This window comes from Salvelinus namaycush, chromosome 7, assembly GCF_016432855.1.
Source record: "Salvelinus namaycush isolate Seneca chromosome 7, SaNama_1.0, whole genome shotgun sequence".
Classification (NCBI taxonomy): Eukaryota; Metazoa; Chordata; class Actinopteri; order Salmoniformes; family Salmonidae; genus Salvelinus; species Salvelinus namaycush.
Window position 1 is genome coordinate 54324458 of NC_052313.1, and position 23384 is coordinate 54347841.

At 48.0% G+C, this 23384-nt stretch overlaps 1 protein-coding gene across 2 annotated transcripts in view; it reads right to left on the reverse strand.

Moving 5' to 3' along the window:
• LOC120051455 (arf-GAP with GTPase, ANK repeat and PH domain-containing protein 1) overlaps window positions 1-23384 on the reverse strand; it is a 175544-nt gene that overhangs the window by 18116 nt on the left and 134044 nt on the right. For both annotated transcript variants that reach the window (XM_038998319.1, XM_038998318.1), the window contains exons 4-6: window positions 19550-19635; window positions 18069-18210; window positions 17506-17640 (exon numbers count right to left, since the gene is read on the reverse strand). In XM_038998319.1, the coding sequence (XP_038854247.1) occupies window positions 17506-17640; window positions 18069-18210; window positions 19550-19635 (363 nt within the window). The remainder of the gene's footprint in view (window positions 1-17505; window positions 17641-18068; window positions 18211-19549; window positions 19636-23384) is intronic.

The window sequence follows — 23384 nt, forward strand, 5'->3', positions numbered from 1 at the left end:
TCTGTGGTTAAACACCACAGTAAAACTAGACCTGCTCTCTCTGTGGTTAAACACTACAGTAAAACTAGACCTGCTCTCTCTGTGGTTAAACACCACAGTAAAACTAGACCTGCTCTCTCTGTGGTTAAACACCACAGTAAAACTAGACCTGCTCTCTCTGTGGTTAAACACTACAGTAAAACTAGATCTGCTCTCTCTGTGGTTAAACACCACAGTAAAACTAGACCTGCTCTCTCTGTGGTTAAACACCACAGTAAAACTAGACCTGCTCTCTCTGTGGTTAAACACTACAGTAAAACTAGACCTGCTCTCTCTGTGGTTAAACACCACAGTAAAACTAGACCTGCTCTCTCTGTGGTTAAACACTACAGTAAAACTAGATCTGCTCTCTCTGTGGTTAAACACCACAGTAAAACTAGACCTGCTCTCTCTGTGGTTAAACACCACAGTAAAACTAGATCTGCTCTCTCTGTGGTTAAACACCACAGTAAAACTAGACCTGCTCTCTCTGTGGTTAAACACCACAGTAAAACTAGACCTGCTCTCTCTGTGGTTAAACACTACAGTAAAACTAGACCTGCTCTCTCTGTGGTTAAACACTACAGTAAAACTAGACCTGCTCTCTCTGTGGTTAACACCACAGTAAAACTAGACCTGCTCTCTCTGTGGTTAACACTACAGTAAACCTCTGAGACTCTGTGGTAAAACTCAGTCCCCAGTTCAATCCCGTGAACCTGGTAGTCAAACACTGGTAAAATGCAGAGCCAATTGTTCAATCAAACCCGATAACCGGAGATCCCGGCATATGCTAAAATCTTCTTTCCATGCAGTAAAGATGGTTTGAATCCATATCACAATACTGAAACACAATGAATTCCCCTACAACCCTGAACACAACCTCTGAAATAACTCGGTCTTTACAAGACCTCCTTGGATAACAGCCAGCCACTGGACAACAGTGAAGTAGACTAGACGGAGCTGATCTGTAGAAGATATATGTGATACAGGTCCACACACACAGCCAGGCCTGAGCTGTATATTACTTTAAGTGTTAAGAACAGTTATGATAAGGCTGGGTTAAATATTTAAACTGCACGGCTAATACCATTTAACTTTAACCATCAATCTTACTTCTCCTCTGAGAGGCTGCCATTTATTCTAATGGAAACGTCTCCCCTCTGATCAGATTTATGGCAGACTGGAGAAGAGGAGGGCCCAGAGCTAACTGCTACAGACCAGACAGACTGGGGAGAGGAGAGCCCAGAGCTAACTGGAGGAGAGGAGGGCCCAGAGCTAACTGCTACAGACCAGACAGACTGGGGGAGAGGAGAGCCCAGAGCTAACTGGAGGAGAGGAGGGCCCAGAGCTAACTGCTACAGACCAGGCAGACTGGAGGAGAGGACAGCCCAGAGCTAACTGGAGGAGAGGAGGGCCCAGAGCTAACTGCTACAGACCAGGCAGACTGGAGGAGAGGACAGCCCAGAGCTAACTGCTACAGACCAGGTAACTTAATGCATTTTAACACCAGTCAGCCTTCCAGGCATCATATGGAAGTATGTTTATATAGTCTACACCAGGGGTTCACCATTTTGATCAAACGATTTTAATGACACCTCCGTGTAAAAAACAGCCAATGTTTACTTATTCAAATTGGGGCTATGACAGTCTATTACAAACCAGTCTGACAGTAGCTGTGACAGTAGATGTAATGCCTGGTCTTGCCCACTCTCTTCTAATAAGGCTTGTGGGTATCGTAGAGGGTAACAGGAGACACATCCGTGTTCCTGAGAGTCTGATCTTTCAGTGATGGGGTCATAACATTTTGTAGCTGAAACCTTTCGAAAGGATGGAGCCACTTTTGTAGGGAGAAAACAGAAACCGTTCTGTTTATTACAACCGTATCTAGTGGTTGCCGGCGGTTACTGATGTAACCCCGTTTCTATGAACCAAGCAAAATTTGTAAAATGTATTTCAGAGTTTCTCTTGCGACCCCATTTTCAAAATCAGGCGACCCCCTCATGGGGTTCAGACCCCTAGTTTGAGAAACACTGGTCTACACTGTTATTGTCATTCGTTTTTTGTTTTTTTATTAAATTAAAATTGTATTTGTCAAAATAAAATAACAATAGCGAGGTTATATACAGGGGGTACTGGTACCGAGTCAAAGTGCGGAGGTACAGGTTAGTCGAGGTAATATGTATATGTCGGGGTAAAGTGACTATGTATAGATAATAAAACAGTGAGTAGCAGCAGCGTAAAAAAGCGGGTCAATGTAAATAGCCATTTGAATAACTGTTTAGCAGTCTAATGGCTTGGGGGTAGCAGCTGTTTAGGAGCCTTTTAGGCCTAGACTTGGTGCTCCGGTACAGGTCAAAGAGTTTGTTTACCAATTGTGCATTATGATTGTGTGTGAAATACACTGGGGGGGGGGGGGGGGGTACATAGCCAACAGGCTGAGGAGGGGGGAGACAGCCAACAGGCTGCGGAGGGGGGAGACAGCCAACAGGCTGAGGAGGTGAGAGAGCCAACAGGCTGAGGAGGGGAGAGAGCCAACAGGCTGAGGAGGGGGGGAGAGCGCCAACAGGCTGAGGGGGGAGAGCGCCAACAGGCTGAGGAGGGGGGAGAGCGCTAACAGGCTGAGGAGGGGGGAGAGAGCTAACAGGCTGAGGGGGGAGAGAGCTAACAGGCTGAGGTGGGAGAGAGCTAACAGGCTGAGGAGGTGAGAGAGCCAACAGGCTGAGGAGGTGAGAGAGCCAACAGGCTGAGGAGGGGAGAGAGCCAACAGGCTGAGGAGGGGAGAGAGCCAACAGGCTGAGGGGGGAGAGAGCTAACAGGCTGAGGGGGGAGAGAGCTAACAGGCTGAGGGGGGAGAGAGCTAACAGGCTGAGGAGGGAGAGAGCCAACAGGCTGAGGAGGTGAGACAGCTAACAGGCTGAGGAGGTGAGACAGCTAACCTTTTCCCTCCAACACCCAACTGGACAGAGTGTGAAAAAAGAGAGAGGGACAGACACACACAGAGCGAGAGAGAGAAAGTGGTGGTGAGGGTGCGGTCAGGGTGGTTAGTGAAGGCCTGCTATAAATATTAACTAATGAGTCAGAAGGAGCTAACGTGTCAGATAATGAGGCGCTAGCTGTGGCCTGCCGTGTGTGTGTGTGTGTGTGTGTGGCGCCTGCCAGGGATCCACTGGGGAAAAGGTCACTATTGTACCTCATTTATAACCCAGTAATTAGACCATCCTCCATTAGACCTGCCCTCTTACTCACTATCTTTTCTCTCGTTCTCTCTGCCAGGGGCCCCACATCGCATGGACAGACGAGGCCCACGTCAACCAAAATAAGGGCCCCACATTGACATACAGACACAGAGGCCCCACAAGAGCTACGTACGGTCACACATGGATAGTGTTGTGTACTGCTGCAGCGCCTCATGTCTGTCTTCGTCTGCTGTGCCGCCAGGCCAGGGGAAACACTGATCTACTCCGACAGGCCCTTAGATTTGTTATCAAAACAATCCACAGCTAATGTGTCTTAATAACCGCCCTCATCTTGACAGACACTCATTTCCCTCTGTGTGTGTGAGGACTGAGGAACACAGCCAGAAAAAGGACATGGGCCCCTTCTGTTTCCACAGATGAGATAGATATCTGGTCGGCATTTTGGAAACAATGGATATGTATGTTGCCATGGTAACTAGCGTACATGTGAATACACTGGGTTAAAGTGGAACTGACAGATATGCAGATATGAAACAGAATCATAATATCAGTCAAAAATATCAAATTCACAGTTTATGCTGCAAAAACCAACTTTATAAGAGGTTTTAAAAAATATGTTCTGTGTGACTCAACATTCCATGACGTACAGTAAGACATTGTTGGCAGAATAGATGGATGCAGTTCAATGCATGATTCATATAATTCACCAATAGATTTCTTGGTAGTCCAAAAAATATTGCTATCAGGTTGTAAATCACAGCTGGCCTGGTACATTGTTTGCTGCCTCCATTTGGGAAGCACTGTTTCAGTTTCCATGACTAACGAATGTAACTAAGGCTGGGAATGTCAATAAGATCAAACTAGGAAGGGCGATGATCACAAGTCAGTCATAACGTGGCTAATAGGCTAGCGTATCTATTTATGTAGCAAGCTAAACACACAGAGCATAACATTAGATAGATAGCTAGCTAGCTGCTAGGAGGATGTCATGTCATTGGAGGAGTGGGTGAGTGTGTCTATTTCCCCTCATATCGTTTTCAGTGGCTACACACAGCTAGAGATGCAGGAGTCATTTGGTTAGCTAGCAAGAACATGAACGACTGTTATACAGTTAGCATGTATCTTACATTCGCAAATTCACTCTGGCTATCTACTCGATTTCAGAGCACTCTCGTCTGAGTGTGTCAGAGCGCAGAATAACTGATGAATTTACGAACGCGCAACACCTGCTGAAAAATGACCGGTGTCAGTAAACGTAGGCAGAAGAATTTATAGTTAGTCAAGAACGCTCTAGATAACATGTAAACAGCCTAACCAGCTCTGCTACGGCAAGTAAAATGGTCAGAGTGAGGTGTTGTCCTCATTTGTGTCTGGAAGTTGCTAGCCGACTTTAGCCAGTTAGGTTGTTGGTTGGAACAAGCATGCAGCATGGCAGGCAAGCTGTAGGACGAGGAGGCTACAATTCCCCATTGTTTATCAGTGTAATTTTGAAGGCCAACAAGCTGAAAAAGTCTGAGAGGGTTTATCTAATGTTTCTTCGTTAGATTTCGCTCTGGCTAGCATTAGTTGTTGTTCTTGTTGCTGTGTATAACTGAGGGAGAGAGAGTCTACCTTTTCATGGTTATTTGATCAATTGGACTGTGAAGTGTTTTATGGCTTTTGCAGAATAAGTTGTAATGATCTAAAGTCTCGCTGTTGCAACGGCCTGTAAACACACAGTCCAAATGCACTGCTGCCTTCCCACTCTATATTATTATAGAACTGTTAAAATGCTGTCTCACTTTAAAGAGAGCAGCAGAGCTGAACACTAGTGTGAATGTCATTCAGAGATACAGGTATAGAGGTGATAGGATCTACTTTGCTCCACAGAAGCCAGTTCATTTGGATTGGTTGTCGTAATCACTTTCACCATGCACGGTTCCATCAACAAGTTGACTGATTTCATAGTTCTCTATTGTTGATCTGGAATGAACGGATTCAGAACTTCTAGACTTGGTGAAATACAGTGGCATCAGAATCCTGACTGTGTCCATTATAACACAGTAGCTAATTACAGCAATAAAAGGTATATGACAGTGACAATACCGTAAATCAGTGTCCCTGGAGCGCGTGAGTATGTGTGAATGCTTCTCTGTGTGTGTGTGTGTGTGTGTGTGTGTGTGTGTGTGTTCCAGCAAGAGGACAGCGAGGCTTCTCAGCTCGTTAGTGTGTGCTAACGAAGCACTGCGTCCCGGCTCTGACACGGGGGCGGCTGCAGCGGTGCGCGCGACTTGCCATGGCGACCATAATTAGGATAATTAAATTAGCGCGCTGATGGACGAGGGGCCAGGGCGCTGTCAGGATCCCTGTCACCCCCCCCTCCCCCTCCCCATAGAACACCACCCTCATCACACCCCATCCCTCAGACAGACAGCCTGCCCAGGCCAAAGCCCCCTGACCAGATAGAGCATCACAGGTCATTATGTGTATGTCATAGAAATATACAGTGCAATCAGAAAGTATTCACACCCCTTGTCTTTTCCCACATTTTGTTGAGTTACAGCCTGAATTTAAAATGGATGACATTTATATTTTTTGTCACTAGCCTACACACAATACCCCATAATGTCAAAGTGGAATTCTGTTTTTTAAATGAAAAGCTGAAATGTCTATAAGTATTCAACTCCATTGTTATGGCAACGCCTAAATAAGTTCAGGAGGAAAAGTGCTTAACAAGTCAAGTAGTAAGTTGCATGGAGTCTGTGTGTAATAACAGTGTTTAACATGATGTTTTAATAACTACCTCATCTCGGTAACCCACACATACAAATATCTGTAAGGTCCCTCAGTCAAGCATTTCAAACACAGATTCAACCACAAAAACCAGGGAGGTTCTCTCGTGCCTCGCAGAGAAGTGCACCTATTGGTAGATGGGTACAACAACAACAACAAAAAGCAGACAGTGAATATCCCTTTGAGCATGAAGTTATTCATTACACTTTGGATGGTGTATCAATACACCCAGTCACTACAAAGATACAGGCGTCCTTCCTAACTCAGCTGCCAGAGAGGAAGGATACCGCTCAGGGATTTCACCATGAGGCCAATGGTGACTTTAAAACAGTTACAGAGTTTAATGGCTGTGATAGGAGAAAACTGAGGATGGATCAACAACATTATAGTTACTCCACAATATCAACCTTAATGACAGAGTGAAAAGGAGGAAGCTGGTACAGAATAAAAATATTCCAAAACATGCATTCTGTTTGCAACAAGGCACTAAAGTAATACTGCAAAAATGTGGCAAAGCAATTCAATTTTTGTCCTGAATACAAAATGTTATGGATTTGGCCCAAACATTACTGAGTACCACTCTCCATATTTTCAAGCATAGTGGTGGCTGCATCATGTTAAGGGTATACTTGTAATTGTTTTAAGGAACAGGGAGTTTTTCAGGATAAAAAATAAACGGAATGGAGCTAAGCACAGGCAAAATCATAGAGGAAAACCTGATTCAATCTGCTTTCCACCAGCGACTGGGAGATGAATTCACCTTACAGCAGGACAATAACCTAAAACATAAGGACAAATATAGTTGCTTACCAAGAAGACAGTGAATGTTCCTGAGTGTGCGAGTTACAGTTTTGACTTGAATCTACTCGAAAAATCTATGACAAGACCTGAAAATGGTTGTCTAGCAATGATCAACAACCAATCTGACAGATCTTGAAGAAGTTTGAAAATAATAATGGGCAAATGTTTTACAGTCCAGGTGTGGAAAGCTCTTCGACTTACCCAGAAAGACTCACAGCTGTAAATGCTGCCGAAGTGGTGACTCAGGGGTGTGAATACTTAAGTAAATGAGATGTGTATTTAATTTTCAATAACTGTGCAAAATTTCTAAAAACATGTTTTTACTTCGTCATTATTTGGTATTTTATTAGGATCCCCATTAGCTGTTGCAAAAGCAGCAGCTACTCTTCCTGGGGTCCACACAAAACATGAAACATAATACAGAATGACATAATACAGAACATCATTAGACAAGAACAGCTCAAGGACAAAACTACATACATTTTTAAAAAGGCACACGTAGCCTACATATCAATACATACACACAAACTATCCAGGTCAAATAGGGGAGAGGATGGTGCCGTGAGGTGTTGCTTTATCTGTTTTTTGAAACCAGGTTTGCTGTTTATTTGAGCAATATGAGATGGAACGGAGTTCCATGCAATATGGGCTCTATATAATACTGTACGTTTTCTTGAATTTGTTCTGGATTTGGGGACTATGAAAAGACCCCTGGTGGCATGTCTGGTGGGATAAGTGTGTGTGTCAGAGCTGTGTGTAAATTGACTATGCAAACAATTTGGGATTTTCAACACATTCATGTTTCTAATAAAAATAAAAAGTGATGTAGTCAGTCTCTCCTCAACTCTTATCCAAGAGAGACTGGCATGGATAGTATTTATATCATCCCTCTGATTACAATGAAGAGCAAGACGTACCGCTCTGTTCTGGGCCAGATGCAGCTTAACTAGGTCTTTCCTTGCAGCACTGGACCACACGACTGGACAATAATCAAGATCAGACAAAACTAGAGTCTGCAGAACTTGCTTTTGGAGTGTGGTGTCAAAAAAGCAGAGCATCTCTTTATTACGGCCAGACCTCTCCCCATCTTTACAACCACTGAATTATGGGGTATTGTGTGTAGATGGGTGAGGAAAAAATATATATTTATAAAATGTTGAATTCAGGCTCTAACAACAAAATGTGTAATAAGTCAAGGGGTATGAATACCTTCTGCACTGTACACATTAATACACAAACACACTCCTGCCGTGTGGTTCTACCATGACAACCTCTGACCTCACAAAAACACTGAACCACGAAACGAGTGTGACAGGACCGCTACATAGCACGTTCACACACACACACACACACACACACGACCCTGCCAAAACAAACGAATCCTCTTCATTTGCCCCCCCCCCCCCCCCCCCCCCATATCATATAAATCTAATGCATGTTGATGACTGTGTATCTGTGCCAATTATTTTAATGGTAAATGTTCTGACCACTCATCCAACAGGATCATATATTTTATCCTTGTTCACACATTACAACTCATATTATCCTTGTTCACACATTACAACTCATATTATCCTTGTTCACACATTACAACTCATATTATCCTTGTTCACACATTACAACTCATATTATCCTTGTTCACACATTACAACTCATATTATCCTTGTTCACACATTACACCTCATATTATCCTTGTTCACACATTACAACTCATATTATCCTTGTTCACACATTACAACTCATATTATCCTTGTTCACACATTACAACTCATATTATCCTTGTTCACACATTACAACTCATATTATCCTTGTTCACACATTACAACTCATTGGCTGTTTTATTTGATTTAAAACAAGACTTGGCATTATTTTACTGTTACTTTGAATCTCCATAAAGTCCCATTGGAATCATGTCAAATTAGTGCAAATCAACATGAACTTTGGCAGGGATTCATAGCCTATATGAGCATGTGCTTCATAATGTACGTATGTAGCTTGCGTAAATGATGGTACACATATCGTATGCCTAACAGAAAGCGATCCATAGTTAAAGTGAGATCAGGGACTACGCATGCAAGGCTGCAAAGATCAATACACAAAATGTGTTGAGGAATGATTTCTGTTTTATAAATTGCAGCTTCATTTTCAACTGTCTGCTTCACTATTCCCCTGGCGATGAATTAAGGGAGACGGGCTAAATCTACAACACTTTCATTTATCATCTGTGTTTTAAAACGGAATTTATCTGCAGAACGACTGAATGGTGAAAGTCAGACATAATGTAATTCTAAACAGACCTGTTTCTCTATGCGCTGCAGTATACCAGCAAATAAAACAGTCAGAATTATATTAAAAACAATACTAATATAAAAAGAATAGTAATCTTCACCATCATAACAAAACTCCACAGTTCCTTCCATCCAAAGCACATGTCACATGACGTGAGGGAATTGAACCCAGCACCTTAGACACTGAGCTATCTGGACCACACTACAAACACACCACAGGGCTCGGAGCAGACATAACGGGCTCCAACAGTGTGTGTGTGAATGTGTGTGTGTGTGTGTGAATGTGAGAGTGTGTGTGAATGTGTGTGTGTGTGTGTGAATGTGAGAGTGTGTGTGAATGTGAGAGTGTGTGTGAGTGTGAGTGTGAGTGTGTGTGTGTGTGTGTGTGTGTGTGTGTGTGTGTGTGTGTGTGTGTGTGAGAATAGAGTATGAGCACCAAGTTCTACAGTCAGGCGAATACGCTCCACAATCAAAAGGTCACCTTTAATTCAACGCCACCTTTTATTCAACAAAATGGAGTCTGCGATTACATTCAGAGACCGTGAGTAGATGAGAGAAACACAGGAGGTAGATGACTAGAGATGATGCTATTGGTCCTCTATTACAGGAGAATTAGTGTGGGGGTGGGGGGGGGGATCTTACGATCGCCTCGGACCAATTATTTTTGTTGAGCATCTTAACCACATCCTCCTCTAGCGAAGGCAGAGAGGCAGAGAGCCCCCGCCACACATCGTCATTACTACAGCCCTCCGTCTCCAAATTAAGGTCATGTAAAGTAGTAATTACGGCAAATGTGCAGCTTGGATGCAAGAGGGAAGGGAGGCTAATTCAGGCAAACTCAAGCGTGTGTGCGTGTGCATACATGTACTTGGTGCACGTGCCACACACACACACACACACACACACACACACACACACACACACACACACACACACACACACACAGAGAAAAAGAGAGATACACACACACCTCTGGGCAGAAAACTGCTGCCAAGGCGCGGCAGCGGCACAAAACATTAAAATAATCATTTTGGTACTCATCAATGAATTCCACTGTAGTGGATAATTCTAAAAGGCGTGATTAATTGAGGATAATTAAATGAAAAAGGAGACAGTGTCACTAATAAGGATTTTAGACTTTTTTTCTTGGCATTCATTTACCACAGATGAGGGACCTGGCTGTCAGACACGCCCACACTCACACCCTGAGAATGACAGTAGATTTGGCTTCACCAGCAGTGTAACAACTAATAGGATAATAGCAGGGTATTGAGTCTCTGAAGCTCCCTCCTGGCTCAGCAGCACAGAGGATTTACACACTGACGAATACGAGGTCGCGCACGACTCCAACACCATCATTAAGTCTGCCGACGACGCGACGGTGGTAGGCCTGACCACCGACGACCATGAGACGGTGGTAGGCCTGACCACCGACGACGATGAGACGGTGGTAGGCCTGACCACCGACGACGATGAGACGGTGGTAGGCCTGACCACCGACGACGATGAGACGGTGGTAGGCCTGACCACCGACGACGATGAGACGGTGGTAGGCCTGACCACCGACGACGATGAGACGGTGGTAGGCCTGACCACCGACAACGATGAGACGGTGGTAGGCCTGACCACCGACAACGATGAGACGGTGGTAGGCCTGACCACCGACGACGATGAGACGGTGGTAGGCCTGACCACCGACGACCATGAGACGGTGGTAGGCCTGACCACCGACGACGATGAGACGGTGGTAGGCCTGACCACCGACGACGATGAGACGGTGGTAGGCCTGACCACCGACAACGATGAGACGGTGGTAGGCCTGACCACCGACGACGATGAGACGGTGGTAGGCCTGACCACCGACGACGATGAGACGGTGGTAGGCCTGACCACCGACGACGATGAGACGGTGGTAGGCCTGACCACCGACGACGATGAGACGGTGGTAGGCCTGACCACCGACGACGATGAGACGGTGGTAGGCCTGACCACCGACGACGACGCGACGGTGGTAGGCCTGACCACCGACGACCATGAGACGGTGGTAGGCCTGACCACCGACGACGATGAGACGGTGGTAGGCCTGACCACCGACAACGATGAGACGGCCTACAGGGAGGAGGTCATTGACCTGGCAGTGTGGTGCCAGGACAACAACGTGCCCCTCAACGTCAGCAAGACAAAGGAGCTGATCGTGGACTACAGGAAACGGAGGCCGAGCATACCTCCATTCACATACACGGGGCTGTAGTGGAGCAGGTGGAGAGCTTCAAGTTCCTCGTGTCCACATCACTAAGGAATTAACATGGTCCACACACACCAACACAGTCGAGGAAACAGTGCCTCCCCCTTCGGGAGGCTGAAAAGATTCTGCATAGGCCCTCAGATCCTCAGAAAGTTCTACAGCTGCACCATTGAGAGCATCTTGACTGGCTGCATCACCGCTTAGTATGGAGACTGCTCTGCATCCAACCACAAGGCGCTACAGAGGGTAGTGAGAACGGCCCAGTACATCACTGTGACCGAACTCTCTGCTATCCAGGACCTCTATAAAAATTGCCAAAGACTCCAACCACCCTAGTCATAGACTGTTCTCTCTGCTACCGCATGGCAAGCGGTACCGGAGCACCAAGTCTGGAACAAACAGGACCCTGAACAGCGTGTACCCTTCAGCCATAAGACTGCTAAACAGTTAGTTAAATAGTTAACCAATTGCTACCTGGACTATCTGCATTGACCATTATTACACTAACCTCTTTTGACTCATCACATACGCTGCTGTTACAGTTTATTATCATCCTGTTGTCTAGTCACTTTCTCTACCTATATATACATATCTACCTCAATTACCTCGTACCCCTGCACATCGACTCCCTACTGGTACCCTGTGTATATAACCAAGTTATCATTGACTCGGTATTGGTACCCCGTGTATATAGCCAAGTTACCATCGACTCGGTACTGGTACCCTGTGTATATAGCCAAGTTATCATCGACTCACTACTGGTACCCCGTGTATATAGCCAAGTTACCATCGACTCGGTACTGGTACCTGTGTATATAGCCAAGTTACCATCGACTCGGTACTGGTACCCCGTGTATATAGCCAAGTTATCATCGACTCGGTACTGGTACCCTGTGTATATAGCCAAGTTACCATCGACTCTGTACTGGTACCCCGTGTATATAACCAAGTTATCCTCGACTCGGTACTGGTACCCCGTGTATATAGCCAAGTTATCATCGACTCGGTACTGGTACCCCGTGTATATAGCCAAGTTATCATTGACTCGGTACTGGTACCCCGTGTATATAGCCAAGTTATTATCGACTCGGTACTGGTCCCTGTGTATATAGCCAAGTTATCATCGACTCGGTACTGGTACCCCGTGTATATAGCCAAGTTATCATTGACTCAGTACTGGTACCCCGTGTATATAGCCAAGTTATTATCGACTCGGTACTGGTCCCTGTGTATATAGCCAAGTTATCATCGACTCGGTACTGGTACCCCGTGTATATAGCCAAGTTATCATTGACTCAGTACTGGTCCCTGTGTATATAGCCAAGTTATCATCGACTCGGTACTGGTACCCCGTGTATATAACCAAGTTATCATTGACTCAGTACTGGTCCCTGTGTATATAGCCAAGTTATCATCGACTCGGTACTGGTCCCTGTGTATATAGCCAAGTTATCATCGACTCGGTACTGGTACCCCGTGTATATGGCCAAGTTACCATCGACTCGGTACTGGTCCCTGTGTATATGGCCAAGTTATCATCGACTCGGTACTGGTCCCTGTGTATATAACCAAGTTATCATCGACTCGGTACTGGTCCCTGTGTATATGGCCAAGTTACCATCGACTCGGTACTGGTCCCTGTGTATATGGCCAAGTTATCATCAACTCGGTACTGGTCCCTGTGTATATAGCCAAGTTATCATCGACTCGGTACTGGTCCCTGTGTATATGGCCAAGTTATCATCGACTCGGTACTGGTCCCTGTATATACGACCAAGTTGACACTGGGATGGTATCTATCTAGAGCCGGCTGCATCTGCTGCACTCACCAAAACAGAGGGCTGTTACAATCATCTCACTGTACATAAACTAACCCGCGCACACACACACACACACACACACACACACACACACACACACACACACACACACACACACACACACACACACACACACACACACACACCTCATCAAATCCCAGAGAAGTGTGTGCTGCAGGGCCGGGGTTCCCATAGAGAGAATGAGTCAACTAAACATCTTGAGATCCAGCTGATTTCCCTGGAGTAGGAATAGATCTGGAGGCTGCTGTCAGTCAGTCAGTCTGGAGGCTGCTGTCAGTCAGTCAGTCAGTCAGTCTGGAGGCTGCTGTCAGTCAGTCAGTCAGTCAGTCTGGAGGCTGCTGTCAGTCAGTCAGTCAGTCTGGAGGCTGCTGTCAGTCAGTCAGTCAGTCTGGAGGCTGCTGTCAGTCAGTCAGTCAGTCTGGAGGCTGCTGTCAGTCAGTCAGTCAGTCTGGAGGCTGCTGTCAGTCAGTCAGTCAGTCTGGAGGCTGCTGTCAGTCAGTCAGTCAGTCTGGAGGCTGCAGTCAGTCAGTCTGGAGGCTGCTGTCAGTCAGTCAGTCTGGAGGCTGCTGTCAGTCAGTCAGTCAGTCTGGAGGCTGCTGTCAGTCAGTCAGTCAGTCTGGAGGCTGCTGTCAGTCAGTCAGTCAGTCTGGAGGCTGCTGTCAGTCAGTCAGTCAGTCTGGAGGCTGCTGTCAGTCAGTCAGTCAGTCTGGAGGCTGCTGTCAGTCAGTCAGTCAGTCTGGAGGCTGCTGTCAGTCAGTCAGTCAGTCTGGAGGCTGCTGTCAGTCAGTCAGTCAGTCTGGAGGCTGCTGTCAGTCAGTCAGTCAGTCTGGAGGCTGCTGTCAGTCAGTCAGTCAGTCTGGAGGCTGCTGTCAGTCAGTCAGTCAGTCTGGAGGCTGCTGTCAGTCAGTCAGTCAGTCAGTCTGGAGGCTGCTGTCAGTCAGTCAGTCAGTCAGTCTGGAGGCTGCTGTCAGTCAGTCAGTCAGTCAGTCTGGAGGCTGCTGTCAGTCAGTCAGTCAGTCTGGAGGCTGCTGTCAGTCAGTCAGTCAGTCAGTCTGGAGGCTGCTGTCAGTCAGTCAGTCTGGAGGCTGCTGTCAGTCAGTCAGTCAGTCTGGAGGCTGCTGTCAGTCAGTCAGTCAGTCTGGAGGCTGCAGTCAGTCAGTCTGGAGGCTGCAGTCAGTCAGTCTGGAGGCTGCAGTCAGTCAGTCTGGAGGCTGCAGTCAGTCAGTCTGGAGGCTGCCGTCAGTCAGTCTGGAGGCTGCCGTCAGTCAGTCTGGAGGCTGCCGTCAGTCAGTCTGGAGGCTGCCGTCAGTCAGTCTGGAGGCTGCCGTCAGTCAGTCTGGAGGCTGCCGTCAGTCTGGAGGCTGCCGTCAGTTAGTCAGTCCGTCTGGAGGCTGCCGTCAGTCTGGAGGCTGCCGTCAGTCTGGAGGCTGCCGTCAGTCTGGAGGCTGCCGTCAGTCTGGAGGCTGCCGTCAGTTAGTCAGTCCGTCTGGAGGCTGCCGTCAGTTAGTCAGTCAGTCTGGAGGCTGCCGTCAGTCTGGAGGCTGCCGTCAGTCAGTCTGGAGGCTGCCGTCAGTCAGTCTGGAGGCTGCCGTCAGTCAGTCTGGAGGCTGCCGTCAGTCAGTCTGGAGGCTGCCGTCAGTCAGTCTGGAGGCTGCCGTCAGTCAGTCTGGAGGCTGCCGTCAGTCAGTCTGGAGGCTGCCGTCAGTCTGGAGGCTGCCGTCAGTCTGGAGGCTGCCGTCAGTTAGTCAGTCCGTCTGGAGGCTGCCGTCAGTTAGTCAGTCCGTCTGGAGGCTGCTGTCTGTCAGTCTGTCCGTCTGGAGGCTGCTGTCTGTCCGTCTGGAGGCTGCTGTCTGTCCGTCTGGAGGCTGCTGTCTGTCCGTCTGGAGGCTGCTGTCTGTCCGTCTGGAGGCTGCTGTCTGTCAGTCTGTCACCCACACCCCAAACGACTTCTAAGCGACTTGTAAATCCACTGAGACCTCTGTTACTCTGGGGTTTCAAACCATCTATCGATGGATTCAGGTTGGAAACACCACGTAGTCTGATTTCAAGTGCATCATGCAAAAACTGATAGTATATGTCTTGCATTTGATCATGTCTGAAAACAGAGCCTCAGTAGTCATATTGAAAGAGACTTTCAGATCTACACCAGCAGGGCTCCACAGAAAAGCTGGTCTGAAGAGACCACAACAGTCTTCATGTGTATTCACCTACTGCTCTCTAGTGGTCAGTCAATGTAATGACAACATTGTCTCACTTGGACCCACAATGGCCATTAAGTGTTTTATATTGATCAAATTTACCAGATACATCATTCATTTCATGATGAATCATTTCAAAATCCACGTTCTTGGTTACAGAAAATAGCATTTTGTGTTACAAGTGGAAATAAAACAGAAATGAGTCCAGCAGACTTAGCGACACACACACACACACACACACACACACACACACACACACACACACACACACACACACACACACACACACACACACACACACACACACACACACACACACACACAGAGAGACACACAGAGAGACACACAGAGACACACAGAGACACACACACACACACACACACACACACACACACACACACACACACACAGAGAGACACACAGAGAGACACACACACAGAGAGACACACACACAGAGAGACACACACACAGAGAGACACACACACACACAGAGAGACACACACAGAGACACACACACAGAGAGAGACACACAGAGAGACACACACACACAGAGAGAGACACACACACACAGAGAGAGAGACACACACACACACACAGAGAGAGAGACACACACACACACACAGAGAGAGAGACACACACAGAGAGAGAGACACACACAGAGAGAGAGACACACACAGAGAGAGAGACACACACAGAGAGAGAGACACACACAGAGAGAGAGACACACACAGAGAGAGAGACACACAGAGAGAGAGAGAGACACACAGAGAGAGAGACACACACAGAGAGAGAGACACACAGAGAGAGAGAGACACACAGAGAGAGAGACACACAGAGAGAGAGACACACAGAGAGAGAGACACACAGAGAGAGAGACACACAGAGAGACTTGTCATTGTGGAGGATGATTTGGTGTATTGCTGGTAATGAACCACTGATTGCATGCCATATATTTCCCTAATTACAGCCTAGCTGGGCCCATGCCCCGCCTCAGCTCCCCCATGATGACACCACAGCTTTATTAATGAGTTACAGCTTGGTGATTAATATAGGTGATATAGCAGAACAGCCTCAGGTCTGACCCACTGGAGCAGGACTCCTACTTGATATTAACACGGGCGACCATACTATAGGAGTATAGTGAAGACTCTTCTAGAAGACATCACCTCCAACAAGCTACTATAGACCATACAGGTCCATTCTGAACAGCATCTAGCTAGATAACACTGTGGACACCAGGGCATGGTGGCTTCATGGAGACATTCTGACATGAGTCATTTATCAGACGCTCTTATCCAGAGAGACTTACAGTAGTGAGTGCAGACCGTCTCATACTTGTTATGGACACATGGACACTTTAATGAAGAAACTGGATATTTCTTGGTGGAAAGGGGAATGAAAGGTCAGTCATATTTCTCAGGGGCAAAGGGAGTCCAAGGTCAGCCATATTTCTTGATGGAAAAGGGAGTCCAAGAACAGATATATATATTTTGGAGTCACAGGTCAGCCATATCTCTTGAACCATCCTCTCCCTCTCATTCCTCATCACGTGTTTTATGTATTTCTCCATGCTGGTTGAGATCATGTGACATGGCCAGCGAATGGCTGGTGCTGCTGGACTGGGCGCCGTTGTCCATTAGAGGGACCTTGTGACTCAGCCCGCTCCCCTCCCTGTATTATAAAATGTAATTGCGGTTCTCTTCAGCTAAATAGATGAGAAGGCCCATTTAATAGTTAATTGACTGATGATTAAGACCAAGCAAACGGCCAGTCATCAGGGGAATGTCACCTTGCTTCCCAGCTTTTTACTGTTTCCCGTCATGTCTTTATAAAGGAAGGAAGGAGCTTTGGCTGCACACTGTAGAGATGTATGAATTACAAGTAGTGGCTTCAGCTGACCAACTGTATTTTATGGCTGATAATTGCTACCCCAAATTTAACCAAATCCACAACCTCTGAGAAACATTTAATCTGCATAAACACATTCTAAAATGTATTTTTATTCTCATAAGTCTGTCTCCCAACTTCCTGTATCTAAGTTGTGTTGAATGAATGGAAATAGATAATCCATGATGTACAGTTATTGTTGAGTTAGAACAGACAACTCAAAAGGTGGGTTATCTTGGTTTTCTATAACAGTCTTACCGTCCTGGAAGACCCGTTCCACATTGAGGCCGTAGGTGGCACACGTCTCATAGTAGGTGCAGCGCTTCAGGTCATTGGACAGCTTGCGTGCTCGCGTGTCATCGATGACCCGGGGATTGGCTGAGCTGATAGCATCTGCAATCACAGAAATAGACAATCATGTGGCGCCCTCTAGTGCTGACAGACAGGAAGTGCATGTCTTATTGCAGTAATTACAAACAGGCGCTAGGTGGCAGTGGCACTCCAAGGAAGGGATTTCAGATAGCTGGAGGAAAGATGCAAGGACGTGTATGGAACTCTGGTGCAACCAAGTATTCTGTTCATGCACAGTGTGTTTGTGCATGTATGTTTCTCTGCGTGCCAGTGTATGTGTGTCTCTGCGTGCCAGTGTGTGTGTGTGTCTCTGCGTGGCAGTGTGTGTGTGTGTCTCTGCGTGGCAGTGTGTGTGTGTGTCTCTGCGTGGCAAGTGTGTGTGTGTGTGCCAGTGTGTGTGTGTGTGTGCGTGCCAGTGTGTGTGTGTGTCTCTGCGTGCCAGTGTGTGTGTGTGTGTGTGTGTGTCTCACCTTGCGTCCCCACCAGCACCAGAGGCACCTCAGCAGTGTTGCGGTAGTTAGCCATGCGGCTGTAGTAATGGTAGACTGTCTGGAAACTGATCTCATCCTCCAGACTGAACACAAATATCACTGCATCCACCCACAGGGCAAACTGGAGAGAGACAGAGGAAGAGAGAGGAGAAAGTGAGAGAGCAAGAGAGAGACAGAGGAAGAGAGAGGAGAAAGTGAGAGAGCAAGAGAATGATGTGATAAAGGGGAGAGCGAGAGAGAGACAAGGATAGTAAGGTTAACGCTAGAATCCTTAGTTGCTACATCTATTTTTGGACTTCTAAATTAATTATATATATATATATATATATATATATATATATATATATATATATTATACACATATGTACACCCATTGATTCTTGAAGAATATAACTTGCCTCGTGAGCTTAGTTCAACTGTCGTAGCCCATCAGAAACCAAAATACAAGCTTGTTTTACACCAATGTATTTAAACACACACACACACACACACACTGTATAGCCTGAAAACATGGTTAAAATGATACATTGTACATCATGAATGGTCAGTGCATGTGTCCATAACTCTATGAACTTGAGTGGTAACATTTCTCCAGCTTTTTACCAAAACAGGGGCGGGGTTAGGCTTTGATATTGTTTCAAATAAGGATTGTAGTTTTAACTAGGGTTATTAGTTCAGACTGCATGTATGGTGAGGTTAGAGGACCAAGAATAACACCAGTTAGAGGACTTAGAGGACCCAGAATAACACTAGTTCTGCATGTGTGGTGAGGTTAGAGGACCCAGAATAACACTAGTTCTGCATGTGTGGTGAGGTTAGAGGACCCAGAATAACACTAGTTCTGCATGTGTGGTGAGGTTAGAGGACCCAGAATAACACTAGTTCTGCATGTGTGGTGAGGTTAGAGGACCCAGAATAACACTAGTTCTACATGTGTGGTGAGGTTAGAGGACCCAGAATAACACTAGTTCTGCATGTGTAGTGAGGTTAGAGGACCCAGAATAACACTAGTTCTACATGTGTGGTGAGGTTAGAGGACCCAGAATAACACTAGTTCTGCATGTGTAGTGAGGTTAGAGGACCCAGAATAACACTAGTTCTGCATGTGTGGTGAGGTTAGAGGACCCAGAATAACACTAGTTCTGCATGTGTGGTGAGGTTAGAGGACCCAGAATAACACTAGTTCTGCATGTGTAGTGAGGTTAGAGGACCCAGAATAACACTAGTTCTGCATGTGTGGTGAGGTTAGAGGACCCAGAATAACACTAGTTCTGCATGTGTGGTGAGGTTAGAGGACCAAGAATAACACTAGTTCTGGATTAAAAAGGATGATCAACAGAGAATGTCCATTAAAGTGGAGTTCTACTCTTGGACTACATCTGTTTAATCTGTGTACAGGAAACCCACCCTGTCATCAACCCACAGTAATACTGCCATGTTAATACAGCTGTAATACCAACCTGAGCCTCCGGAGGGCCCCCTTCATCTCTGATGAGCAGTAGGTTGCTCTGTCCGTCCACCACTATCTCCTTCTTAAAACGCCCCCCTGCAGGAACAACACATAGGATGAGAGGAGAGGGACTAACATGGAGACGGATCACATAGTACATGAGTAACCACAGTAACTAAACTCACTGAGCTTTCAGTCCAATGTCACATTTCATCTGTTGATATCTCAGCAGGATAGCAGCTATAGAGAGTTAGACCAGCTAGAGTCAATTCAACTAACTGTTGATCATGTCATAAATGCGTAGTAAAAATGATTTGATGAGGTAATGGTAGTGAGAAGGAGACATGATCAATGGAAAGACACACACACACACACACACACACACACTGAGGATGTCAGCTGTCCAGGACTAGATGGTGATAATGACTACCCACAGGAGAATGAGAGGAATGCTGCTGTACAGGTAAACCACACACAGAGATGACAGCAATGTGTGTGAGTGTGTGTGTGTGAGTGTGTGTGAGTGTGTGTACAACACATTCCAGTAGGTCATTCCTCAAAAAAACATGTTTTATCTGTGAGAACTGTTAGAATGATGTTCTCTCACTGTCCTCCACCAACACCCTATTCTCTGGCCTAGATGCTCTTAGGCTGACCTATGAACCTTGAACTCAGATGGAAAGGTCAGAGGGTATGGGCCGTGACCAAGGGAGGGAGTGGTAACGTACTTTTCTGTCCCGGGGCTTAAGCAGCCTTGGGAAGCCATCCTAGGGGTTCCCAACCAGGGGTACTAAGACCTCTGGGGGTACTTGGCCTATCTACGGGGAGTAGGTGGCCTATCCACAGGGGGTAGGTGGCCTATCCACAGGGGGTAGGTGGCCTATCCACAGGGGGTAGGTGGCCTATCCACAGGGGGTAGTTGGCCTATCCACAGGGGGTAGGTGGCCTATCCACAGGGGGTAGGTGGCCTATCCACAGGGGGTAGGTGGCCTATCCACAGGGAGTAGGTGGCCTATCCACAGGGAGTAGGTGGCCTATCCACAGGGAGTAGGTGGCCTATCCACAGGGGGTAGGTGGCCTATCCACAGGGGGTAGGTGGCCTATCCACAGGGGGTAGGTGGCCTATCCACAGGGGGTAGGTGGCCTATCCACAGGGGGTAGGTGGCCTATCCACAGGGGGTAGGTGGCCTATCCACAGGGGGTAGGTGGCCTATCCACAGGGGGTAGTTGGCCTATCCACAGGGAGTAGGTGGCCTATCCACAGGGAGTAGGTGGCCTATCCACAGGGAGTAGTTGGCCTATCCACAGGGAGTAGTTGGCCTATCCACAGGGGGTAGGTGGCCTATCCACAGGGGGTAGGTGGCCTATCCACAGGGGGTAGTTGGCCTATCCACAGGGGGTAGTTGGCCTATCCACAGGGGGTAGTTGGCCTATCCACAGGGGGTAGGTGGCCTATCCACAGGGAGTAGTTGGCCTATCCACAGGGGGTAGTTGGCCTATCCACAGGGGGTAGTTGGCCTATCCACAGGGAGTAGTTGGCCTATCCACAGGGGGTAGTTGGCCTATCCACAGGGAGTAGTTGGCCTATCCACAGGGAGTAGTTGGCCTATCCACAGGGAGTAGTTGGCCTATCCACAGGGAGTAGTTGGCCTATCCACAGGGGGTAGGTGGCCTATCCACAGGGGGTAGTTGGCCTATCCACAGGGGGTAGTTGGCCTATCCACAGGGGGTAGTTGGCCTATCCACAGGGGGTAGTTGGCCTATCCACAGGGGGTAGTTGGCCTATCCACAGGGGGTAGTTGGCCTATCCACAGGGGGTAGTTGGCCTATCCACAGGGAGTAGTTGGCCTATCCACAGGGAGTAGTTGGCCTATCCACAGGGAGTTAGTTGGCCTATCCACAGGGAGTTAGTTGGCCTATCCACAGGGAGTAGTTGGCCTATCCACAGGGAGTAGTTGGCCTATCCACAGGGGGTAGTTGGCCTATCCACAGGGGGTAGTTGGCCTATCCACAGGGGGTAGTTGGCCTATCCACAGGGGTTAGTTGGCCTATCCACAGGGGGTACTTGGCCTATCCACAGGGAGTAGTTGGCCTATCCACAGGGAGTAGTTGGCCTATCCACAGGGGGTAGTTGGCCTATCCACAGGGGGTAGTTGGCCTATCCACAGGGGGTACTTGGCCTATCCACAGGGGGTACTTGGCCTATCCACAGGGGGTACTTGGCCTATCCACAGGGGGTACTTGGCCTATCCACAGGGGGTACTTGGCCTATCCACAGGGGGTACTTGGCCTATCCACAGGGGGTACTTGGCCTATCCACAGGGGGTACTTGGTCTATCCACAGGGGGTACTTGGCCTATCCACAGGGGGTACTTGGCCTATCCACAGGGGGTACTTGGCCTATCCACAGGGGGTACTTGGCCTATCCACAGGGGGTACTTGGCCTATCCACAGGGGGTACTTGGCCTATCCACAGGGGGTACTTGGCCTATCCACAGGGGGTACTTGGCCTATCCACAGGGGGTACTTGGCCTATCCACAGGGGGTACTTGGCCTATCCACAGGGGGTACTTGGCCTATCCACAGGGGGTAGTTGGCCTATCCACAGGGGGTAGTTGGCCTATCCACAGGGGGTAGTTGGCCTATCCACAGGGGGTAGTTGGCCTATCCACAGGGGGTAGTTGGCCTATCCACAGGGGGTAGTTGGCCTATCCACAGGGGGTAGTTGGCCTATCCACAGGGGGTAGTTGGCCTATCCACAGGGGGTAGTTGGCCTATCCACAGGGGGTAGTTGGCCTATCCACAGGGGGTAGTTGGCCTATCCACAGGGGGTAGTTGGCCTATCCACAGGGAGTAGTTGGCCTATCCACAGGGAGTAGTTGGCCTATCCACAGGGAGTAGTTGGCCTATCCACAGGGGGTAGGTGGCCTATCCACAGGGGGTAGTTGGCCTATCCACAGGGGGTAGGTGGCCTATCCACAGGGGGTAGTTGGCCTATCCACAGGGAGTAGTTGGCCTATCCACAGGGGGTAGGTGGCCTATCCACAGGGGGTAGGTGGCCTATCCACAGGGGGTAGTTGGCCTATCCACATGGGGTAGTTGGCCTATCCACAGGGAGTAGGTGGCCTATCCACAGGGGGTAGGTGGCCTATCCACAGGGGTTAGTTGGCCTATCCACAGGGGGTAGGTGGCCTATCCACAGGGGGTAGGTGGCCTATCCACAGGGGGTAGGTGGCCTATCCACAGGGGGTAGGTGGCCTATCCACAGGGAGTAGTTGGCCTATCCACAGGGAGTAGTTGGCCTATCCACAGGGAGTAGTTGGCCTATCCACAGGGAGTAGGTGGCCTATCCACAGGGAGTAGGTGGCCTATCCACAGGGAGTAGTTGGCCTATCCACAGGGAGTAGTTGGCCTATCCACAGGGAGTAGGTGGCCTATCCACAGGGAGTAGTTGGCCTATCCACAGGGAGTAGTTGGCCTATCCACAGGGGGTAGGTGGCCTATCCACAGGGGGTAGTTGGCCTATCCACAGGGAGTAGTTGGCCTATCCACAGGGAGTAGGTGGCCTATCCACAGGGAGTAGGTGGCCTATCCACAGGGGGTAGTTGGCCTATCCACAGGGAGTAGGTGGTCTATCCACAGGGGGTAGTTGGCCTATCCACAGGGAGTAGTTGGCCTATCCACAGGGGGTAGTTGGCCTATCCACAGGGGGTAGTTGGCCTATCCACAGGGGGTAGTTGGCCTATCCACAGGGAGTAGGTGGCCTATCCACAGGGGGTAGTTGGCCTATCCACAGGGAGTAGTTGGCCTATCCACAGGGAGTAGGTGGCCTATCCACAGGGAGT